General features: G+C 58.5%; 2 protein-coding genes across 7 annotated transcripts; one reads left to right on the top strand and one right to left on the bottom strand.

Annotated features, from left to right (window-relative positions):
- Window positions 1–3124: 3124 nt before the first annotated feature.
- On the top strand, window positions 3125–14786 carry PKN3 (protein kinase N3). Of its 5 annotated transcripts, none has more exons than XM_061199818.1 (22): window positions 3125–3487; window positions 5482–5722; window positions 5919–6064; window positions 6708–6819; window positions 6893–7020; window positions 7226–7409; window positions 8852–8998; window positions 9082–9191; window positions 9301–9444; window positions 9861–9936; window positions 10020–10188; window positions 10386–10488; window positions 10600–10667; window positions 10997–11060; window positions 11206–11297; window positions 11858–12034; window positions 12738–12800; window positions 12940–13016; window positions 13443–13585; window positions 13673–13780; window positions 14092–14125; window positions 14279–14370. In XM_061199818.1, exons 1-22 carry the CDS (start codon window positions 3464–3466, stop codon window positions 14368–14370), a joined length of 2502 nt encoding a protein of 833 aa, XP_061055801.1. In that variant the 5' UTR covers window positions 3125–3463. The 5 variants fall into 5 exon arrangements, with proteins under 5 accessions (XP_061055801.1, XP_061055797.1, XP_061055800.1 ...); XM_061199814.1 differs by having other exon boundaries at window positions 3127–3487; window positions 13389–13585; window positions 14092–14172; window positions 14282–14786; XM_061199817.1 differs by having other exon boundaries at window positions 3127–3487; window positions 13389–13585; window positions 13686–13780; window positions 14092–14172; window positions 14282–14497.
- ZDHHC12 (zinc finger DHHC-type palmitoyltransferase 12) lies at window positions 14737–18091 on the bottom strand. 2 transcript variants are annotated; one of them, XM_061199822.1, is made up of 5 exons: window positions 17946–18091; window positions 16323–16459; window positions 15884–15961; window positions 15529–15717; window positions 14737–15359 (listed from the first exon to the last, which is right to left on the bottom strand). In XM_061199822.1, exons 1-5 carry the CDS (start codon window positions 18043–18045, stop codon window positions 15072–15074), a joined length of 792 nt encoding a protein of 263 aa, XP_061055805.1. In that variant the 5' UTR covers window positions 18046–18091; the 3' UTR covers window positions 14737–15071. The 2 variants fall into 2 exon arrangements, with proteins under 2 accessions (XP_061055805.1, XP_061055804.1); XM_061199821.1 differs by having other exon boundaries at window positions 15551–15717.
- Between the last annotated feature and the right edge of the window lie 209 nt (window positions 18092–18300).

Below are 18300 nucleotides of genomic sequence, written 5' to 3'. Positions count from 1 at the left end.
GGAATCTTGCTCCAATAAAGGAACATAAAGATTTTTTTGGCTGGGGTCATTCTCCTTGTTTTACAGAGAAATGTTACTACTTGCTTTTGGATTTAGATGATAAGCTAGTTTTGTTTGCTTTGTTTTTGTTTTTTGGTCTTGTTATTTCCGTTCGTAGTGACTGGGAAATGGGGAGAGCTGCACTTCAGATCATAGGTACATCTACGTGGAAAGGTATGTTTGGAAGTCATGGACAAGTTACTGTTAACTTGGAATGTAGTAGATTCGTGAGGGGATTCTGTATTTTGATTTTGAAGTCTCAGCATTTAAGGGACTTTTCACTACGGAAAAAAAAGTCACTTGAAGTAATACTTATGAAGTAAGCCTGTGATTTTTGTTTCACACAGTGACAGCTTACCAAAACTGGTTTTTAATGTGCTGGTGAGGTCATGGCACTGTTAGGTTATTTAATCAAACTACAATGTTTATTTTGGGGAATGTGGTCAAAAAATAGGAGCCCCTAAAGGTAATTTCTTCCCAATTATTGAGACAACCCTTTAGCTTCCGCTGTGCCCATAAGTCTGAAGGAGTGCTAGGCTGTGAGAAGGCACAAGGGACAAACTTAGTGTACTGGAAGATGGCTACAAAGTAGTGTGCTTTGTTTCCAACTGCAAGAGTTCTTGGGCTGGCCCTTAGGCAGGTATGTTTTGGGACGTGCCAGGTGAATGGCTCAAAGCGCCTTTGGTACAAGGACATCTAAAAAGAAAAGAGCAAATAGTGGCTGTTTAGGTCTAGGTCGTTTCTCTTGGGACATCCTTTTCCAAAGCTGTGCCATACTCTGCTTACAAGGGGAACTTAACTGCATGAATTGGGGCAGAGAGGACAGTAGCTTGTAATGTGTCTTTACATTTAATTTCAAAACTTGTACGGAATGCTCTGCAATCGAGGTTGTCTCTCCAGTGATGCACTGATGTTTTAAGACTTTAGTCTGTGCTCTCTGACCTCCATGACAGGCCCTTACTATTTCAACCAATGCTGGCTCTAAAATGTAGAGTTTAAATGTCAGTGGAGTACCTGAATGTCTTGTTGGGCTGACAGATTTGCTTGACATCTGGCCTGCTTCACCTGTGTTAGCTGTTTGGGTGCTGAAAAGTAGGAGCCTTTTACTTGATGGATTCTTGGGAGTTTGGGGGCTTCAGAGGACTGTATAATTGTGTGTATTAATTTGGTAATCTTTATCATTACTGCTTTATAACACAACTGGTTTCATGGTTTCACTTGGTCCCATAAACACAAATTTGTTTTTTCTGCCTTTTTGTTATATTTTGCTGTAAACCCTTTCTGGCTATTGTAAGAATGGGATTCTGTTGCAAAAAATGAAGACTTTCAGGATTTCATTTAATGAAGACTTACAAGTTTTATTTTTAATGGGTCTGAGGGGAAAGGGACTGCAGTTTTGGGATGAGAACAAGAACAGGGAGGACTTTTAAAGTGGAGGGTGTGTTACAACTTGATTAGTTAGTGACATCGCATACTCAGATACTACCCAAGGGAGGCAAATCTAAATGTAGATGGATTGATGTCTGCAGTACCAAGAAGGGAAAAAAAAGTACAGAAAGGGGTAAATGTTTCTTTATGTAGCCTGCTGGGACAGTTCCTTTCAGGTTGATGTTACACAACTTTTAATAGCTCGTTAGCCAGAGTTCATTTGGGCTGTTCACTACCCACTGGGTGTTAAATGTGAACTTCAATTTTCCTAAGAATTACAATTTTATGAAGCACCATCACCATCAGACATGTAAGATGCAGCTATCTTGTCAGACTCATCCATCAGCCCAGGGCTATAGGTTTGTCCAGCCTGGGGTTCATTAGGAAAGGTGGATGTATTCTATTTCTGAACCCCTTTCCCTTAGTGGCCACTGAGACAGTGAAACACTTCACAGCAAACTTAAAAATCATTGTTCTTCCACATAATTCAGCTTTCTGGCTGGAGGATTGGATAAATGAGCCTCAAGATGGGAACTAGATACCCTCCTGAAAGGCAGAGCTTTGCTCGTTTGATGTTTTTTTTCTGAAACCCATGACCTACAGTCAGAAGCTGGTAGTCTTTTTACCTCTCAATTATTTGTTAACATTAACATTCAGCTAAGGGCACCTCGATAACCCCCACTTAAAGGAGCCTACCATGTGCCTGGCTAGCTTGCTCACTAGCTGTTAAATGTCTAACCTTCAATAATTCTGATTTGTATATATGTAAAAGTGTCGCACTTGGCTCTGATTATGAAGTTGGCATGTCCCCCAGTGAACCAAGTCTCCTTTGCATATGTTCATGTCACTTGGTTGATTTCGCATTGCAGGACAATCCCAGGATTGCCCATGTTTTGCCGATTTCACTTTCCAGTCCACTGTGAAGGAGGTGATAGAGCAAAGTGGAACTGACATGGTTTCCTCCTATAAAAGCACTGGAGGGCACCTCTTCCAAGTCAGCAAATAAGCCACCTTCAGTATTTGAGCCTTACTCACTTCCGGCCCCTTGGACGAGGCTCCTTCCAGTAAAGTCCTGGCACAAAGTGCTGGTGAGCATAGGATAACAGGAATTGCCTAAACAACCCTAGACTAGGCAGTAAAGAACCAGGGTCCCCTACATACCTAAGCCATTGCAAGAACCGCCTAGCGCAGGCTAGTTTCCTGAAATGGTGGCTTTTTCTCAAGGTTTAAATGTGTATTCTGTTTAGATGAGCCCTTTAGGGCAAAGGCTGAGCAGCTCTGGCTGAACCAGAAAGCTCCAGTCTAGTCAAGTGATGGGGCGGGGGTCCTGAGGGATTTTGGATTCGTGTGTAATTTGGGTAAGGCTTTATTGTTTTCCCACGCATACATTCTTACAGTGATTACAGACAGGGCCAAGGCTCCTTGGGGGGCGACAGGTATGGGATTAGCCCATTTTACACCAATGACATGGGAAAGGAAGAGAGACTCCGGGCGGGAGCCAGGTCGCGGCGGGGTTCCGAGGAAGAGGCTGACCCGGCCCAGAGAGGACAGGCCACACAGGCATTGCTCCGCGGCCGGCAGGCGGCGCTGTCCGCACCCGGGCCCGCCCCTCTGGGCGCGCGACCCGACAACTGGAGAACTCCGGCCCGGGAAATGTCCTTTTCTTCCCTTGTATCGCGGGGCGGGGGTCAGTGTCTCAAGGAGCAGGAACCGCGGCCTCAGATGAGGGGCACTGGGCTCCAAATCCCTCGGAACATCGGATCCGGGGGAGGCGCCGGGGCCTCTGGGTCAGGAGCCGGGCTCGATCCCGCGCGGCCGAGAGGCGGCGCTGATCCCAGGTCCCGCGAGGGCCAGCGGACCTCGGGAGGGGGCGCCCGATCCCGCGACTCCGGCGCCGCTTCCCGGGAAGTTTCAAGTTTGAAAGCCCTGGCGGAGGGGCCGGGGCTTCCGGAACCGGAGTGGTCGAGAGGAGGGGCCGAGCTGCCCGAGCGGCGCCATGGAAGAGGGGGCGCCGCAGCAGGTGAACGGCGCCCGGAGGGGACGGGCCGCGGGCGCGGGCCGGGGGGTGGGGGGAGCCTCATTCACCGCCCCGGGCTCCGGCCGCGTCCCCAGGCCCTCCCCGTGTCCCTTCCCAGCCCTTGCCCTGCGCCCCCCTACACCTTCGCAGGGCAGACCTGAGCACTGGGGGTAAGTCGTTCCTGCCTCCTGGAGACGTCCCCAAATCACCTCCAAGTGAATCAGAGCCTCCAGTCAGGCCTGCCCATGAGCACGTCTGAGTCCGCAGTCAGGGCCACCAGGGTGGGCCCCAAAGTTTCCTAAAATCTGTTCTTCAGGTAGCACTCTAAGGCCGATGTGCATCCGCTGTGAAAGCAAAGGGGGGCCGTGCAGGCACCTAGGGACGGGTTCTGGGAGGGGAGAAGAACCCTCCTCCGCCTGGAGGGTGCCACTCCCTCGCGGTCGTGGGGTCCTTCCCAGAGCACACAGGCAGGCGGGGAGTGGGGACCCCAGAGGGAGGGGCCTACCCAGTTCCCGGGGGAACCCTCGGGTACACAGGGTTCCAGACCAAATGGCGAGGGGGCGGGGTTGCTGCCGGAGCTGGCAATAGGTTCGCATGGGACCGAGGCTGTGTGTCTTTTTGGGGCGTGGGGAGAGGTGGGGTACTAGCCCAGAACAAATGGGGGTGGGGACGTTTGTGTACAAGATAGCGCCCCAGCCGCGGAGCCCAAAGGGAGAGGTGTGTGCGCACTTGGCAGGATTCCAGCCCGGAGCAGGCAGGACCATGGGCTCTGGTCAAGGGTGAAGTGTTCTCCACAAGACTCCTAGAGTGCCCCCACCCCTTGGGCAACTTTCAGGGCTGCGTCTGTCCCCTCCCTCCCCCTTCCTCCGGAGGTCCCTCTGCCTGTTCCAGCCATGGCTTGTACACATTTTCCGATTTCCTGTTAACCTCCGCCCAGCAGCGGCAGCTGGGTGACTCAGGACCCCGGTGCCGGGCCCCCAGCTCCGTGGGATCTTTGTTTGCTCAGGCCTTTGGCGCTGGCCCTCTGGCCTAGGGCCCTCAAAGGATTTCCTGAGCCCCGCCCCTGCCCTCTGACAGACGGGCCAGAGGGCCAGCGGAGGCCTGGGGTGGGGGTCCCTGAGGCTCCACTGGGCTCAGGAGATGGAGAGCCGAGAGGTAAGGTGAGGGCTCTGAGGCAGTCCTGGGTTGGGGGCATCATGGGTTACCGTGGGCTGAGGTCAGCATCGGCACCGGTTGGTTTGAAATGGCCTCTGGGAAGGAGATTTTCCTCTTTCTTGCTCCCACTTGGGGTGAAGCAGTGAGAGAGCCTTCTAATTCCTCCCAGGAGCTGAGCTGGGGGTGGGCCCCCGGAGACCTCCTCAACCCCTCTGTGCCTCTGCTTTGCCAGCTGGGGTGTCGGAAGGTCAGGGGAACAGCCCTAGCTTCTCCTCAGGCCACAGGCTGCCCTGTCTGCGTGACATTGGGGGGGGGGCCCTTCTCAGTGCCGAGCCTCTTTTCTGGTCCCCAGACCTTAGCCTGGATCCCAGACTGAGAGCAGCCTGATGTTAGCATGACCGGCAGGGAGAGGCTGGGGCCCAAGAGATGATGGTGCATCTCCTTCCCTGTGTTGTGGCCTTGGGCAAATTACTTAACCTCTCTGTGTATCAGTTTCCTCATCTATAAAATGGGGATAATAACTACACCTACCTCATGGGGTTGCTGTCAGGATCAACAAGTTAATGTCTGCACAGCTCTTAGAACAGAACACCATGTAAACACTGACAATTTTTTCCCCCTTACTCTTCTCTCTGATGGCAGAGGACAGGAGCACGGGCTGGATAAATAGCCTTGGGGTTTCCATCTGGCTTAGGGATACTAGCTCTAAGCTCATAAGTGCTTCCCAAACCGTGGGTGTCAGTCCTGGGTGCCGACCACGCCTGCCTCCCTCCCCCTCCGCCTGTGATGAGCTGAGGCCGTGGAGGTGGGGACTGAGGGGACTAATGCCTCTGCCTTTCCAGCCTGGGGCGGGCCAGTGGCCCCCAGGGGATGAGAAAGAGGCGATCCGCCGGGCCATCCAGAAGGAGCTGAAAATCAAGGAGGGTGTGGAGAACCTGCGGCGGGTAGCCACTGACCGCCGCCACCTGGGCCACGTGCAGCAGCTGCTGCGGTCCTCCAACCGCCGCCTGGAGCAGCTGCACGGGGAGCTGCGGGAGCTGCATGCCCGCATCCTGCTGCCTGGCCCCGGGCCTGGCCCGGCTGGTGAGTGAGGAGTCTGAGCAGGCCCCTCGGGACAGCAGGCGGCAGGCTGACCCAGCTCCTTGGCCTTGGCCCTGACCTCTCTCAGAGCCTCCTCATGTAGCCCCTGCCCGGGAGGGGCGGAGAGGAGAGAGCTAGGCCATGGGGGGCTCTCGGCTCTGGGGGAGGGGTTCATGAGCCCCACACTCCTTGCACACAGAACCTGCGGCCTCAGGACCTTGGCCGCTGGCAGAGCAGCCAAGGACTCGACACCTGGAGGCTCTACAGAGGCAGCTGCAGGTAGAGCTGAAGGTCAAGCAGGGAGCCGAGAATATGACCCACACGTATGCCAGTGGCACTCCCAAGGTAAGGCCCCTGGGATCTGGGGGGAAGAGATTTGGCTCTCAGATTATTAGAGAAGGTGGTGATCCAGACCCTGTTCTTTTTTTTTTTGAATTTTTGAATTTTTTTTTATACAGCAGTTTCTTATTAGTTATCTATCTTATACATATTAGTGTATATATGTTAATCCCAATCTCCCAATTCATCCCACCACCAGCCCCTATTCTGATAGGGAAATGCAACCCAGCCATTGACCCTGGAAAGGAGACAGTCTCACCCTTAGTCTGACAGGGGAGGCAGAACCCTAAATCTCAGCTTGGTGGGAAAGGCATGGCTCGAACCCCTCGTCTAACAGAGAAGGCAAAACACCAGTCTAATGGGGAATCTCAGCCCAGCTCCCAGCCGGTCCCAACTCCCAGCATGATGTGGAGGCTCACCCTGATCTAATAAGGGAGGCTTGACCTTAGCCCTCCCTTGTCTAGTCTGATGGGGGAGGTCTGCTCCAGACCTAGTCTAAAAAGGGAGGCTTGGCTCTAGTATCTGGCCTACCGAGACAGGCTTAGCTTCAATCCTAGACTGATGGGGGAGGCTTGCTCCAGTCCCTGGTCTGACCAGGGAGGCTCTGGCCTAGTCCTGGCCTGAGGGGGCATATGTCATAACCCCATAGGAGAGGAAGCTTCTGGCAGCCGCCCAGCAGATGCTACAGGACAGCCAGCTGAAGGTGGCCCTGCTACGAATGAAGATCAGCAGCCTGGAGGCCAGCGGGTCCCCTGAGCCAGGTGAGGCCTTGAGAAGTGGGGATGGGCAGAGCGGAGCAGGGCATGGGCCTGAGGGCTGACCCCCTCCTCCCAGGACCGGAGCTGCTGGTGGAGGAGCTGCGGCACCGGCTACGCATCGAGGCTGCTGTGGCCGAGGGCGCCAAGAACGTGGTGAAGCTGCTCGGTAGCCGGCGAACGCAGGACCGCAAGGTGCTAGCCGAGGTCAGATCATGGTCCCCTCCCATTGCTGCTCCTCTCTGAGTGGTACCACCCTCTGCAGTGGCGGGAGACACCGCTGGACTAGCTGTGAGGGGTGGCAATGAGGAAACAGGAGGCACATTCTTGTCTAGACCTCATCCAGGGTGTCTCCAGGTGGCCTGAGCCACTGCCCCCGCCATTACCCCATGGCCCTGTATCCCTTCTGCAGGCTCAGGCCCAGCTCCAGGAGTCCTCCCAGAAACTGGACCTCCTGCGGCTGGCCTTGGAGCAGCTGCTGGAGGGACTGCCTCCTGCCCACCCTCTGCGTGGCAGAGTGGCCCGGGAGCTGCGGACTGCTGTGTCTGGGAACGCCCAGCCTTCAGGGACACTCGTGAAGCCCACTGCCATGACAGGTACCCGGGAGTCCCTCCTACTTCAGAGCTCTCCTTCCCTTCCAGGGAGGAGCCTGAAACACAGTGGGGAAGAATCTTGGAGAAGACTTCCAATCCTGGCTTCACCATCCCCTAGCTGTGTGACCTTGTGCAATTGACATCCCCTCTCCAGACCTCAGTTTTTCACTCTGTCAAATGGGGGTGATAACAGCACCTATTTCATAGGGTTGCTGCGAAAATTCAGTGAGTTGTTGCATGTGAAGTGCTCAGCACCGTGCGGGCACAGAGATCGCTCAGTCGGTGAAGCTATTATTTAAGTGAGGAACCATGAGAGTTCTTAAAGTGCCAGTGTTAGGGAGGTCATAGCCCTGGAGGCCTTGATACCCAGTCCTGGGCAGTTTGGACTGTTGGAAAGTTCTTCCTTATCCCAAGCTGGATCTGCCTCCAAATAATCTACCAGTGTCAACTCTGGAAGCCCTGAGCTTCCCACCTGGGACACGGTGCCAACTAGAGAGCCCAACCCCTGCCAACACAGAGCTGATGCAGGGTAGACAGGCCACATCTCATTGTGAGCAGAGCTGAGAAGGGGAAGTACAGCGGCTGGATGGGCCCCCTCACCTGGCCCTTAGGGAATCAAGGAATGCTTCCTGGAGGGGGTGGTGTCTGAGCTTGGCCTTGAAGGGCTTATGTGAGTTAGCCAAGTAGACAAGTTGGGGAAGGTGGGGGTAAGGGCTTGTTAAATGGCCTAAAATTCAGGTACTTGGGGCCACCCCACATCCTGTCTTCTGGCTGAGTACCCATATTCCTCCAATCATTCTTCCTAAGATGATCTTCCCACCCTGGGCACTGCCTTGGTTTATGAGGTCTCTCAGAGTGTAAACCCCAGGCCCAGACTCCCTAAATGGCGCTCTTAGGCCCAGTGTGTGTCCTGAAGGGCGGCCAGAGTCCCACTGCTTCCTCTACCCTTTGAGGGACAAATCTCTAATGACCCTAAAATGAATCTGCTTGGTTGGCAAAACACGCTTGTACCCTTTGCAGGAGGTGGGGCTGAGCTGGCGCTCCTTTCCGCTGTACAGATGGGGAAACAGGCCCAGGGAAGAGGTGGGACAGGTCAGCCAGCCAGGCATCCTGCTCCTCCCCGGGCTCTCATCCCTGCCATGGCGCTATTCCTAGGCCCTGAGCCCTGAGCAGTGTGTCGCCGTGCGCTGTGGTCCCGTGCAACCTGGCTGAGGTCTGAGTCTCACTCCTCTGCCTGTGTGTCCCTGCTTCTTCCAACACCTAGAGAGTGTGCAGGAGGGGAGGACCAGTTGGCCGGCCCCAAGGGTGGCAGGTGGCTGCTGAGGCCTAATGTGGGCAAGGTCTGGGTTTAGCTATACCTCCAGGAGAAGGTAGCATTCCTGGGGTCCCAGGGGCCCATTGGAGGATGGCACCTGATAATGGCCCCCCACCATGCTCCCTGACAGGGACACTGCAGGTCCACCTCCTGGGCTGTGAGCAGCTGCTGACAGCTGTGCCGGGACGTTCCCCCGTGGCCGCACTGGCCGGGAGCCCCTCCCAGGGCTGGCTTCGGAGCAGGGCCAAGCAGCAGCGTGGCGGAGGCGAGCTGGCCAGTGAGTAGGGGGCATGGGAAGCCGGGGAACAGCGAAGGACTCCCGCTCCCGGCCTGCCCTGAACCCTGGCTCTGGCCCCACAGGTGAGGTGTTGGCCGTGCTGAAGGTGGACAATCGCATTGTGGGCCAGACGGGCTGGGGGCCTGTGGCCAAGCAGTCCTGGGACCAGACCTTTGTCGTCCCCCTGGAGCGGGTGAGGCTGCCTTGTGTGGACAGGGGTGACCGTGGGCCGTGGGGTGGAAGGCCGGCCAGGTAGTGGCTGGTGCCACGCTCCACCCCTCAACCTGGCCTCCCCACTGTAGGCCCGAGAGCTGGAGATCGGGGTGCGCTGGCGAGACTGGCGGCAGCTGTGCGGCGTGGCCTTCCTGAGGCTGGAGGACTTCCTGGACAATGCCTGTCACCAGCTCTCCCTCAGCCTGGTGCCGCAGGGGCTGCTCTTTGCCCAGGTGCCCACTGGCCCCTGCCCTCTGACCTCGTGGGCCCCTGGCTCCGTTAGAGCAAAGAAGGGCCTTTGAGACTCTGCTCCGCACCCACACGTAGGAGTGGAAATTGAGGCCCAGAGGGAGGAGATCTAGAGGAAGGAAGGATTCCCAGCCCCTCTCTGAGGACTTCATGGGAGCCTAGCGGCCTGCATCCTTGTCCTGACTGCCCTGCCGCGTGTGTGACCCTGGACCGCCTCTCTTCTCCGGGCCTCGGTTTCCCCACTGGTACCAATGAGGATGTTGGATCCATCTCTCTGAGTCCTTCTGGCTCTTGTGTCTGTTGACATGGGCTCAGGCTGGGAGCCTGGAGGCTGAGGAGGTGCCCGTGGCAGGTGGGGTGGGAGGGGACTGGTCTTCAGCCCTGCCCCCTGCCCCCACAGGTGACCTTCTGTGACCCTGTCATTGAGAGAAGGCCCCGGCTGCAGAGGCAGAAGCGCATTTTCTCAAAACGCAGAGGTGTGGAGTGGAGAAGGCTGGCTAGTAGGGAGCAGGGCTGGGACCCTTAGGAGACCCCGGGACTGAGCCCCCTTTTGCCCCAGGTCAGGACTTCCTGAGGGCTTCCCAGATGAACCTCAGCATGGCGGCCTGGGGGCGCTTGGTCATGAGCCTGCTGCCCCCCTGCAGTTCCCCAAGCACCATCAGCCCCCCGAAAGGGTGCTCCCAGACCCCAGCCACACCCCGGGGGGCCGCCGCCCCTGCCTCGCCCAGGTGAGGAGCCTCGCCCCAGGCTGCCTGCTTCTCTGTGGAGTCACCTCACTACACATGCAGACAATGCCTGCATTGCTCGCCCTCTGACCCGTCTCTCTGTCTCTCTGTCTCACACGGCTGTGGGTCCACCCCCCCCCCCGCCCCCGCCACTATTCCATCCGCCTGTGCCCGGTCGTGTGTCTGCTTCCTCCCAACAGTAATTTCCCGCCCAAGAAGACCCCCTTGCGAGAAGAGATCCAATCCCCACCCAAGCCACCGCGCCTCTACCTGCCCCAGGAGCCGACCTCCGAGGAGATGCCAGTGAGCGGCGGCAGGGCTGGTCATGCTGGGGGCTGTCTGGGTGGGGACGGCAGGGCTGGAGGGAAAAAGGAGAGGAAGCCCCCTCTGCCCTGAGCCCCTCTGCCCTCACAGAGCACCAAACGCCCCCACATGGAGCCCAGGACTCGACTCGAGCCATCTCTGCCAGCCTCAGCCACCAGGTACCCCTGGCAGGCTCACCTTGGCGTTTGAGAGAGACATCTGTCCACTCACTTGGGTGTTTGCATGTCAGGCGTTCTCACATCGCCCTGAGCTCCTTGGCTTGCTCTCAGGTTCTCACTTGCGGAGCCCACATTAGTGAGCTCCGCCTGCATGCCAGACCCCAGGATATGGCAGTCCTAGGAGCCCTGACCCGGCCTCTCCAGCCCCTGCCCCTCCTGCCCCACAGGTGGGGACAGCCCAGGACCAGGCGTGGAGGGAGGGTTTGGAGCGGCCCTTGGCGGAGCCCCAGCCCTTGTCCCAGGGGCTTCCTGTACCCTCTCTCTTGCAGGAAACCCCCCCGGCTTCAGGACTTCCGCTGCTTGGCCGTGCTGGGCCGGGGCCACTTCGGGAAGGTAGTGGGCTGAGGGGGTGCAGTGGAGGGGGGTGGGCAGGCCCCGACACGTTAGCTAGGGGGACTCTGGGGTCTGTGGGGCGGTGGGTGGGGGAAGTAGACTCCTGTACTGCCCACCTGGAGCCCAATCTCTCTCTGGTCCCCAGGTCCTCTTGGTCCAGTTCAAGGGGACAGGTCAATACTATGCCATCAAAGCGCTGAAGAAGCAGGAGGTGCTGAGCCGGGATGAGATAGAGAGGTGTGTGCTGAGGCCAGGGGGTTCCCGGCATCCGGGCACCTGGAGGGTACCCAGGATGGCAGGCCTGGGCTGGTGGCCCCCGAAGGCAGCTGAATGCTACTGGGGCTTGTAAGTGGTGACCCTGTGGGGCCAGCCAGGCCTGGGCTCTCTTGTTAGCAACTGCAGTTGTTAACTGTGTGCCCTTGGGCAGGTCCCCTCTTCTATGCACCTCGGTTTCCTCATCTGTGAAATGGGAACAGGGTGGTGGTACAGGTTCAAGACCTATGTGAGGGACTTCCCTGGTAGTCCAGTGGTTAAGACTCCGCGCTTCCACTGCAGGGGGTGCTTGTTCCATCCCTGGTCGGGGAACTGAGATCCCGCATGCCACACAGTGTGGCCAAAAAAAAAAAAGACCTATGTGAGCTCCTGATACGTATGAACCATCACTCTAGTTGCCTGGCACTTTGACAAGAGCCAGTGACCCAGGGGTGTTGTGTGGGTGACAGGGCATAGTCAGGGGAGGTTTTCATTCCCTTTTGGGTTCCCTCCTTCCCTCTAAAACCCACGCCCTCCTCTTGCAGCCTGTACTGCGAGAAGCGAATCCTGGAGGCTGTGGGCCGCATGGGGCATCCCTTCCTACTCTCCCTCCTTGCCTGCTTCCACACCTCCAGCCACGCCTGCTTCGTGACCGAGTTCGTGCCCGGTGGTGACCTCATGATGCAGATCCATGAGGACGTCTTCCCTGAGCCCCAGGCCCGGTGGGTTCCCATCTCTCCTGTCTGTCTCTTTCAGAAAGCCTTCCCTGCTTCCCTGTACCTGGCGACGCCTTCATCCTGCTTCCTCCAGGGTGCCCATCAGCAGAAGAGCATGGAGTCAGGGAGGCCTTGGTTCAAATCCTGGTTATCAACCCTCACAGCATTTGTGACCTCAGACCTCAGTTTATATAGCTGTGAATTGGGCTAATGATAACTATTTTCATAGGCTTGTTGCATGGATGAACGTAACATTTAGAAATTGCCGAGCACGGGGACTGGTGAGCAGTAAGTGACCGACAGCTGGTGTTGTTATTTCTTGCCCAGCAGAGTGTGGGCTCTGGAGCCTGGATTCACATATTATCTCGGCCACTAGCTGTGCTACCCTGGGTGGGTCATTTACCGAGAGTCTCAGATCCTCATTTGAAAAGTAGGCATGATGGGTATCCACAGCAGGCTGCTGGGAGGATGCCAGGATAGGCGTGAGGTTACTCGGTGTCATCCCTGGCACAATCTAAGAGCCCAGGAAGGGCAGGCTGCTATCTGGAGGAGCCCCACCCCTGCTACACATGAGGCTCCTCCCAGTCTCTCGCCCACATCTGACTCTGGCAGGGACATCTGGGGTCCCCAGGCCATGGCCATCCTGGTGCCTCCCTGCCCTGTCCCCCACAGTCCTGGGCCTGAACTCCCCCCTACACCAACCCTCCAGGTTCTATCTGGCCTGTGTGGTCCTGGGGCTGCAGTTCTTACATGAGCAGAAGATCATTTACAGGTAACTTGCCCCCGAGATGCTGGGGGAGTGGGCGAGGGGGCAGATGCTTCCCTCCTCCTGGGCTGCTCTGGGGTGGGGCCGCTGTTCCCTGGGCCTCAGCGCTTCTTAGCCCCTTTGACCTGCCCCGCCTTGCCCTCAGAGACCTTAAGTTGGATAATCTTCTGCTGGATGCCCAGGGTTTCCTGAAGATCGCAGACTTTGGGCTCTGTAAGGAAGGTGGGTGCCTCCTGTTCAGGATCCCGTGTCTTTCAGCCGTGCTCACTCAGCCCAGGCCAGCAGGGTGGTGGGCAAGTGGCAGCTCCCAGGAAATCTGCCTCCCAGCCCTCATTCCAGGGACATATTGGCTCGTCCTTCCCAGCCCTGAAAGCTCTGAAAGAGCCCCTTGCCCTTGGCCAGAGGGAGATCCTGGGCTGGGAGAGGGCACTGGGTTCTGCTTTCTGCGTGACCCTGGCACATGAGCTTGGCTGAGACTCAGATTCCTCATCAATCAAGTGGCATAAAAACCATTCCCACCTCCAAGGGTATGGGGCAGGGCTCGGCACAGGTTCAGTACATGGGGTCATAAGGGTGGGTGCTTGATTCTTACAGAGGTTCTTGTGGATGACACACCATGCTGGCATCAGTGTGGATGTTGGTTTGCAGGGATCGGCTTTGGGGACCGGACGAGCACCTTCTGTGGCACCCCGGAGTTCCTGGCCCCTGAGGTGCTGACCCAGGAGGCCTATACGCGGGCTGTGGACTGGTGGGGGCTGGGCGTGCTGCTCTACGAGATGCTGGTGGGCGAGGTGAGCGCTGGACGGGGTGCTGCTGGGGCCTCCAGGTCAGGTGGGGGTGGGGTGGCCCACATACCCTGCTGAGCCCCATCCCTGCAGTGCCCGTTTCCAGGGGACACCGAGGAGGAGGTGTTTGACTGCATCGTCAATGCGGAAGCCCCATACCCGCGCTTTCTGTCGGTGCAAGGGCTTGAGCTCATTCAGAAGGTAATCGCAGGGACTTCCCCGGTGGTCCAGTGGTTAAGACTCTGCACTTCCACTGCAGGGGGCGCGGGTTCGATCCCTGGTTGGGGAAACTAAAATCCCGCAAGCTGCGTGGTGCGTCCCCCAAAAAACAAAACAAAACAAAACAAACTCTTTAAAAAAAAAAATAAAAAAGAAGGTAATCACCGCAGGGTCCAGGGCTGGGCTGAGAGCTGCTCGTGGCTCGGGGATCCCTACCCCAGAGGCTGGAGAGGGGGAGGTGGGCAGTGCCTGGGGCCCGAGCGCCCTGAACGAGCACCTGTCCTCTCCCCCAGCTCCTCCAGAAGTGCCCCGAGAAGCGCCTGGGGGCGGGGGAGCGGGATGCCGAGGAGATCAAGACACAGCCTTTCTTCAGGGTGAGTGGCCAGGGCTGCAGTGGTCCAGGAGCCTGGCACAGTGGGAGGCATCAAGGGCCCGCGGGGCTGCCGCTCCCGTTGTCTGAGGCACCTCTACCCTTGCCCCCAGACCACCGACTGGCAGGCCCTGCTCGCCCGAGCCGTCCAGCCCCCGTTTGTGCCCACCCTCTGCGGCCCCACAGACCTGCGCTACTTTGAGGGCGAGTTCACGGGGCTGCCGCCTGCCCTGACGCCGCCTGATGCCCGCAGCCCCCTCACCGCCCGCCAACAGGCTGCCTTCCGGGACTTCGACTTTGTGTCCCAGCGATTCCTGGAGCCCTGAGGGCCTCCCGGGCTCTCTACCCCCTGCCCCTCAGACGGTTGGAACCTCTGCTTGCCCGCCTGGGAGCCCTGGTATTGATGAGCCCTTGGGACTCAAGGTGGCGGCCACGGGCTGCTGTTGTGGGCTTTGCTGAGTCACCGGGCAAAGTGCTGCCTCCCCTCCCTTCTCCCGACCACCTCTCCCCTGCCCGCTGCGAGACCTGGACCCGAAAGTGTGGCACAGCGAGGAGCAGTTTGGTTTGTTTTTTGAACACTTGACTTGCTTTATGGATTATTAAATTTATAAAACTGTGCATTGGAGGCAGCCTGGCTTGGGGGGCGGGGAGGGTGGAAGTCTCCGCAGCCCAGGTCCTTTGTGCCCGAGCCCCCCCATGGGTCCTCTTCCTCCTCTTCTGCCTTTGAGGCAGGGTTCTGTCCTTCAGCTCCACTCTGAGGCCTGGGAGGAGTGGGCAGGAGTGAGGAGCCCCAGGCCCTCGGAGGGCTGACGACCCCGGGTGCAGCCCCTCTGGTTTTCAAGCACAAGATGGTGGCCCGGCCTCTAGCAACCCTAAACATCCTGGCTACTGCCTTCCTCCTCCTCAGCCCAGAGGGTCTCCCAGGACCCCGAGGGCCATCCACAGAAGAAGTGGGCCAAGTTGCGGGTCAGGCCGCGGTCGAAGGGGTTGCCGGGGCGCTGGCGGAGGTAGGCGATGCGGTGTGAGGAGATGAACTCCCAGGTGGTGGTGTTGCTGGCCACCAGGTAGAGGTGCGAGGCCAAGAGCAGGCTGGCCACTAGGGAGAAGAGCGACAGCAGCAGGAAGGTGGCAAACAGGAGCCCACTGGACCGCAGCCAGAGCCCCCAAGGCCGGAAGAAGCGGAGGCCAGACCTGCAGGGAAGGAGGGGGACAGGGACCCAGAGCTGGCGGGTGTGTGTGTGGCGGCTTTGCCCCAGGGACCCCCGGTGGGCTGGCCATTTGGGAGAGGGTCCGAGGCCCCTGAAGAGGGAGGCTGGCTCTCTCCCCACCTGGTGGGTGCCTGCTGCCTGCCCCCCCACACCCAGGGCGCGGGGGGAACCCACCATGCCAGGTACAGGCCCCACAGAAGCACCACCAGCTGCAGCGCCAGGTAGGCCACAAAGAGTGGGTGATTGCGCTCCCCCACGCAGTTCTCCATCCAGGGGCAGTGGTGGTCATATCGGCGGACACAACGACGGCACTCACGGCAGTGACGGGCCCGCAGGGGTTGCTGTGGGCACACAGGGAGTCGGGCCTCAACACCGGCTCCCTTCTGGACCCAACGATGTGGGCGGGAGGTCAGGGCTGGCATCTGGGAGGCCTTCCTGGTGGAGGGATGAGGCCAAGGAGTCTCAATCTTGCCCGACCCCTCCCACGGAGGTCCCTGCATCACCCACCAGCACCATGCAGTATCTGCAGCGCCGAAGGGGGATGGCCTGAGGAACCATGGCTGTCTGCTCTTCCTTGGCCTCCTCCTGAAAATGGGGGGACACAGTATGAGATGGGGTTCCCTTGGGAGGCAGAGGGCACTGGTGGGTAGCTCCCTTGGGGGCCAGCTTAACTCTGGGTGTGCACGTTTGGGGATCCATCCCCTGTGTAATGGAGGTGGTAGAGTGGGGTAGAGTGCCCTGGACTGCGAGGCTGTGTGACCTCTGCCAGTTACTTCCCCTCTCTGGGTCTTGGCAATTTCCTCATTGTAGGATGGGGCTCTAGGTCTGGCAAGACGATTCCCTGGGATTCCCTAGGAAAGCCCTCAGCACAGGGTCTAGCATGAGATTGTTACTGGGGCCTTGAGTTCCCTGTTGGGGGGAGGAGATGTTTGGGACCCCTGGTTACCTGGGGCTGGGGCAGGACATTCACGTATCCCGGGTCCATGAGTGACACAGCCAGGTAAAGCAGCAGGGAGCCCAGTACCAAGAGCAGGAAGGTGAGGGGCAGGAGCAGCTCCCCCTGCTCTTCCCACTGCCGCAGTGCTGGAGAGGCCAGAGGGGGAGAGTGAGGCTGCGGCGATAGAATAGGAGGGTGCAGGTGAGGGGTGCAGCTGGAGGTGGGAAGTGTGTCCCTGGCTGAGGGAAGGCCTGGAGATGGAGTTTGATGAATGGTCAGGTGTGGCCACTGCATAGGGTGCAGGAGGGAGAAGTTCACGTTCAGCAAAAAAAAAAAAAAAAAAGAAGCAGTTCATCTACACTCTCTCTGGAGCGCAATAGGGAACCATGGAAGGTTACAGGGTCAGATATGTTTCTGAAAGCCCTCTTACTGCTGGAGTAAAGATGGATCAGAGGGGAGGCTTATCTGGGACACGGAGAGGAGCGTGTCTGGACAAGGGCACTGGCAGGAAGGGTGGAGAAGAGGGGATGGACAGAGGGGGGTAAGGGGGCTGATGGGGCCACACTTGGCTGGATGTGGGGGAGAGGGAGGAGGGGTCTGGCTGAGGGGTCTGGCTCTAAGATGAGGAGAGGCTGGCCAGGTCCAAGATGCCCAAGAGACAGAGGAGGGCAGGGTCGGCAGGCTGTCTGGCATGCTGCAGAGGGACAACAGGGGAGCCCAGGCCAGGAAGGGTCCAGCCCATGGAGGTGACTGAAGGATTTTGGGAGGCGGGGGGCTGAAGAGCGAGGGGCAGGAGACAGCCAGACAGCAGAGTGTGGCCAACTCTGGTGCCCCTTGACTGTAAAAGGGAGCGGAGAAGGAAGGGGGGTTGCACTGGGGGGGTTCTTTCTGATGGGGAGACTGAGCAGGATTTAGGCTAAGGGGCGGAGGCAGTGCAGGAGACTTGAGGTCTTGGGAGGAAAGTGAGAACGCCCCCGGTCCAGGGGTTTATGCTGGAGCAAGGAGGGATGATGAGTGGGGACTGTGATGGTGGTAGTGAGGGAGGGTGAAAACTTGTGCTGGAGGTGGCCACGGAGGTGGCCTGTGGTGGGTAAAGAGGGGGAAGGGTGGAAGGGGGTTGATGGGATGAATGAATGCTACCAGGGCGAGAATCAAGGATGAGGACGTGAGGGACAGGCTGCTCCCCTATGCGGTGTTCTCTTGCCTGAGGCTGGGGAACCTGGACTTGGGCAGCTAGTGGCTACAGGGCTGGGCAGGATGCCAGTCCTTCATCTAGTTGATCCTCGGAATCTTGGGAGTCAATTCCTGGGAAGGGTCGGGCGGGTCCCAGGATCAGGGGAGATGGGGGCTCGAGTCGGTCGTCGGATCTGGTGGGCACCGGGTGGGTCCTGGGACAGACAGGGTATCTGGCAGGGATCAGGAAGATTCTGGAATTAATTAGGGATCAACTGGGTATTAGGCAGAAAGCAGGTGGCTCTTGGAATGAGAGATGGGGAGGGGGCCTCAGGAGCTGGAGGAGATAGGGTGAATCCCAGGATCTCTCGGGCTTCGGCAAGGGACTCAGTGAGACCCAAACATCTAGGGAATCACGCAGGATCGGGGGGGTCCAGGGTCGCGCGGGGTCCGGCTCACCGGTATCATGCAGGAAGAGCACCAGCGTGATCCCCCAGGTCAGCACGGTGTGCCCGGTCCGCACCAGGACCCCAGGTCTGAGGAGCGCCCAGGGCGCCATCGCCTCTGCCCGGGGCCCCACCCGGAAGAAGCGCTCAGAGGGGCGGGCCCTCCGAGGGAGAGGGCCCGCCGCCACCCGGGGATTGGAGGATGCAGGCTGTGGGCGGGGCCTAATTGGGTCAGGGAGGCTGCCTATTGGACGGCAGCTGCGGCCGAGTAGGCCCTCGAGCCCACAGGTGCCTGAAGAGGCTGAGGGCGGGGCCGGCGCGCGCGCAGCCGGTAACTCCCCCAACCCCACCCCCAACCAGCCAGGTAA

The sequence above is a fragment of the Eubalaena glacialis genome, chromosome 9 (assembly GCF_028564815.1).
Source record: "Eubalaena glacialis isolate mEubGla1 chromosome 9, mEubGla1.1.hap2.+ XY, whole genome shotgun sequence".
In the NCBI taxonomy this organism is placed as follows: domain Eukaryota; kingdom Metazoa; phylum Chordata; class Mammalia; order Artiodactyla; family Balaenidae; genus Eubalaena; species Eubalaena glacialis.
This window is presented reverse-complemented; position numbering and strand designations above follow the sequence as displayed.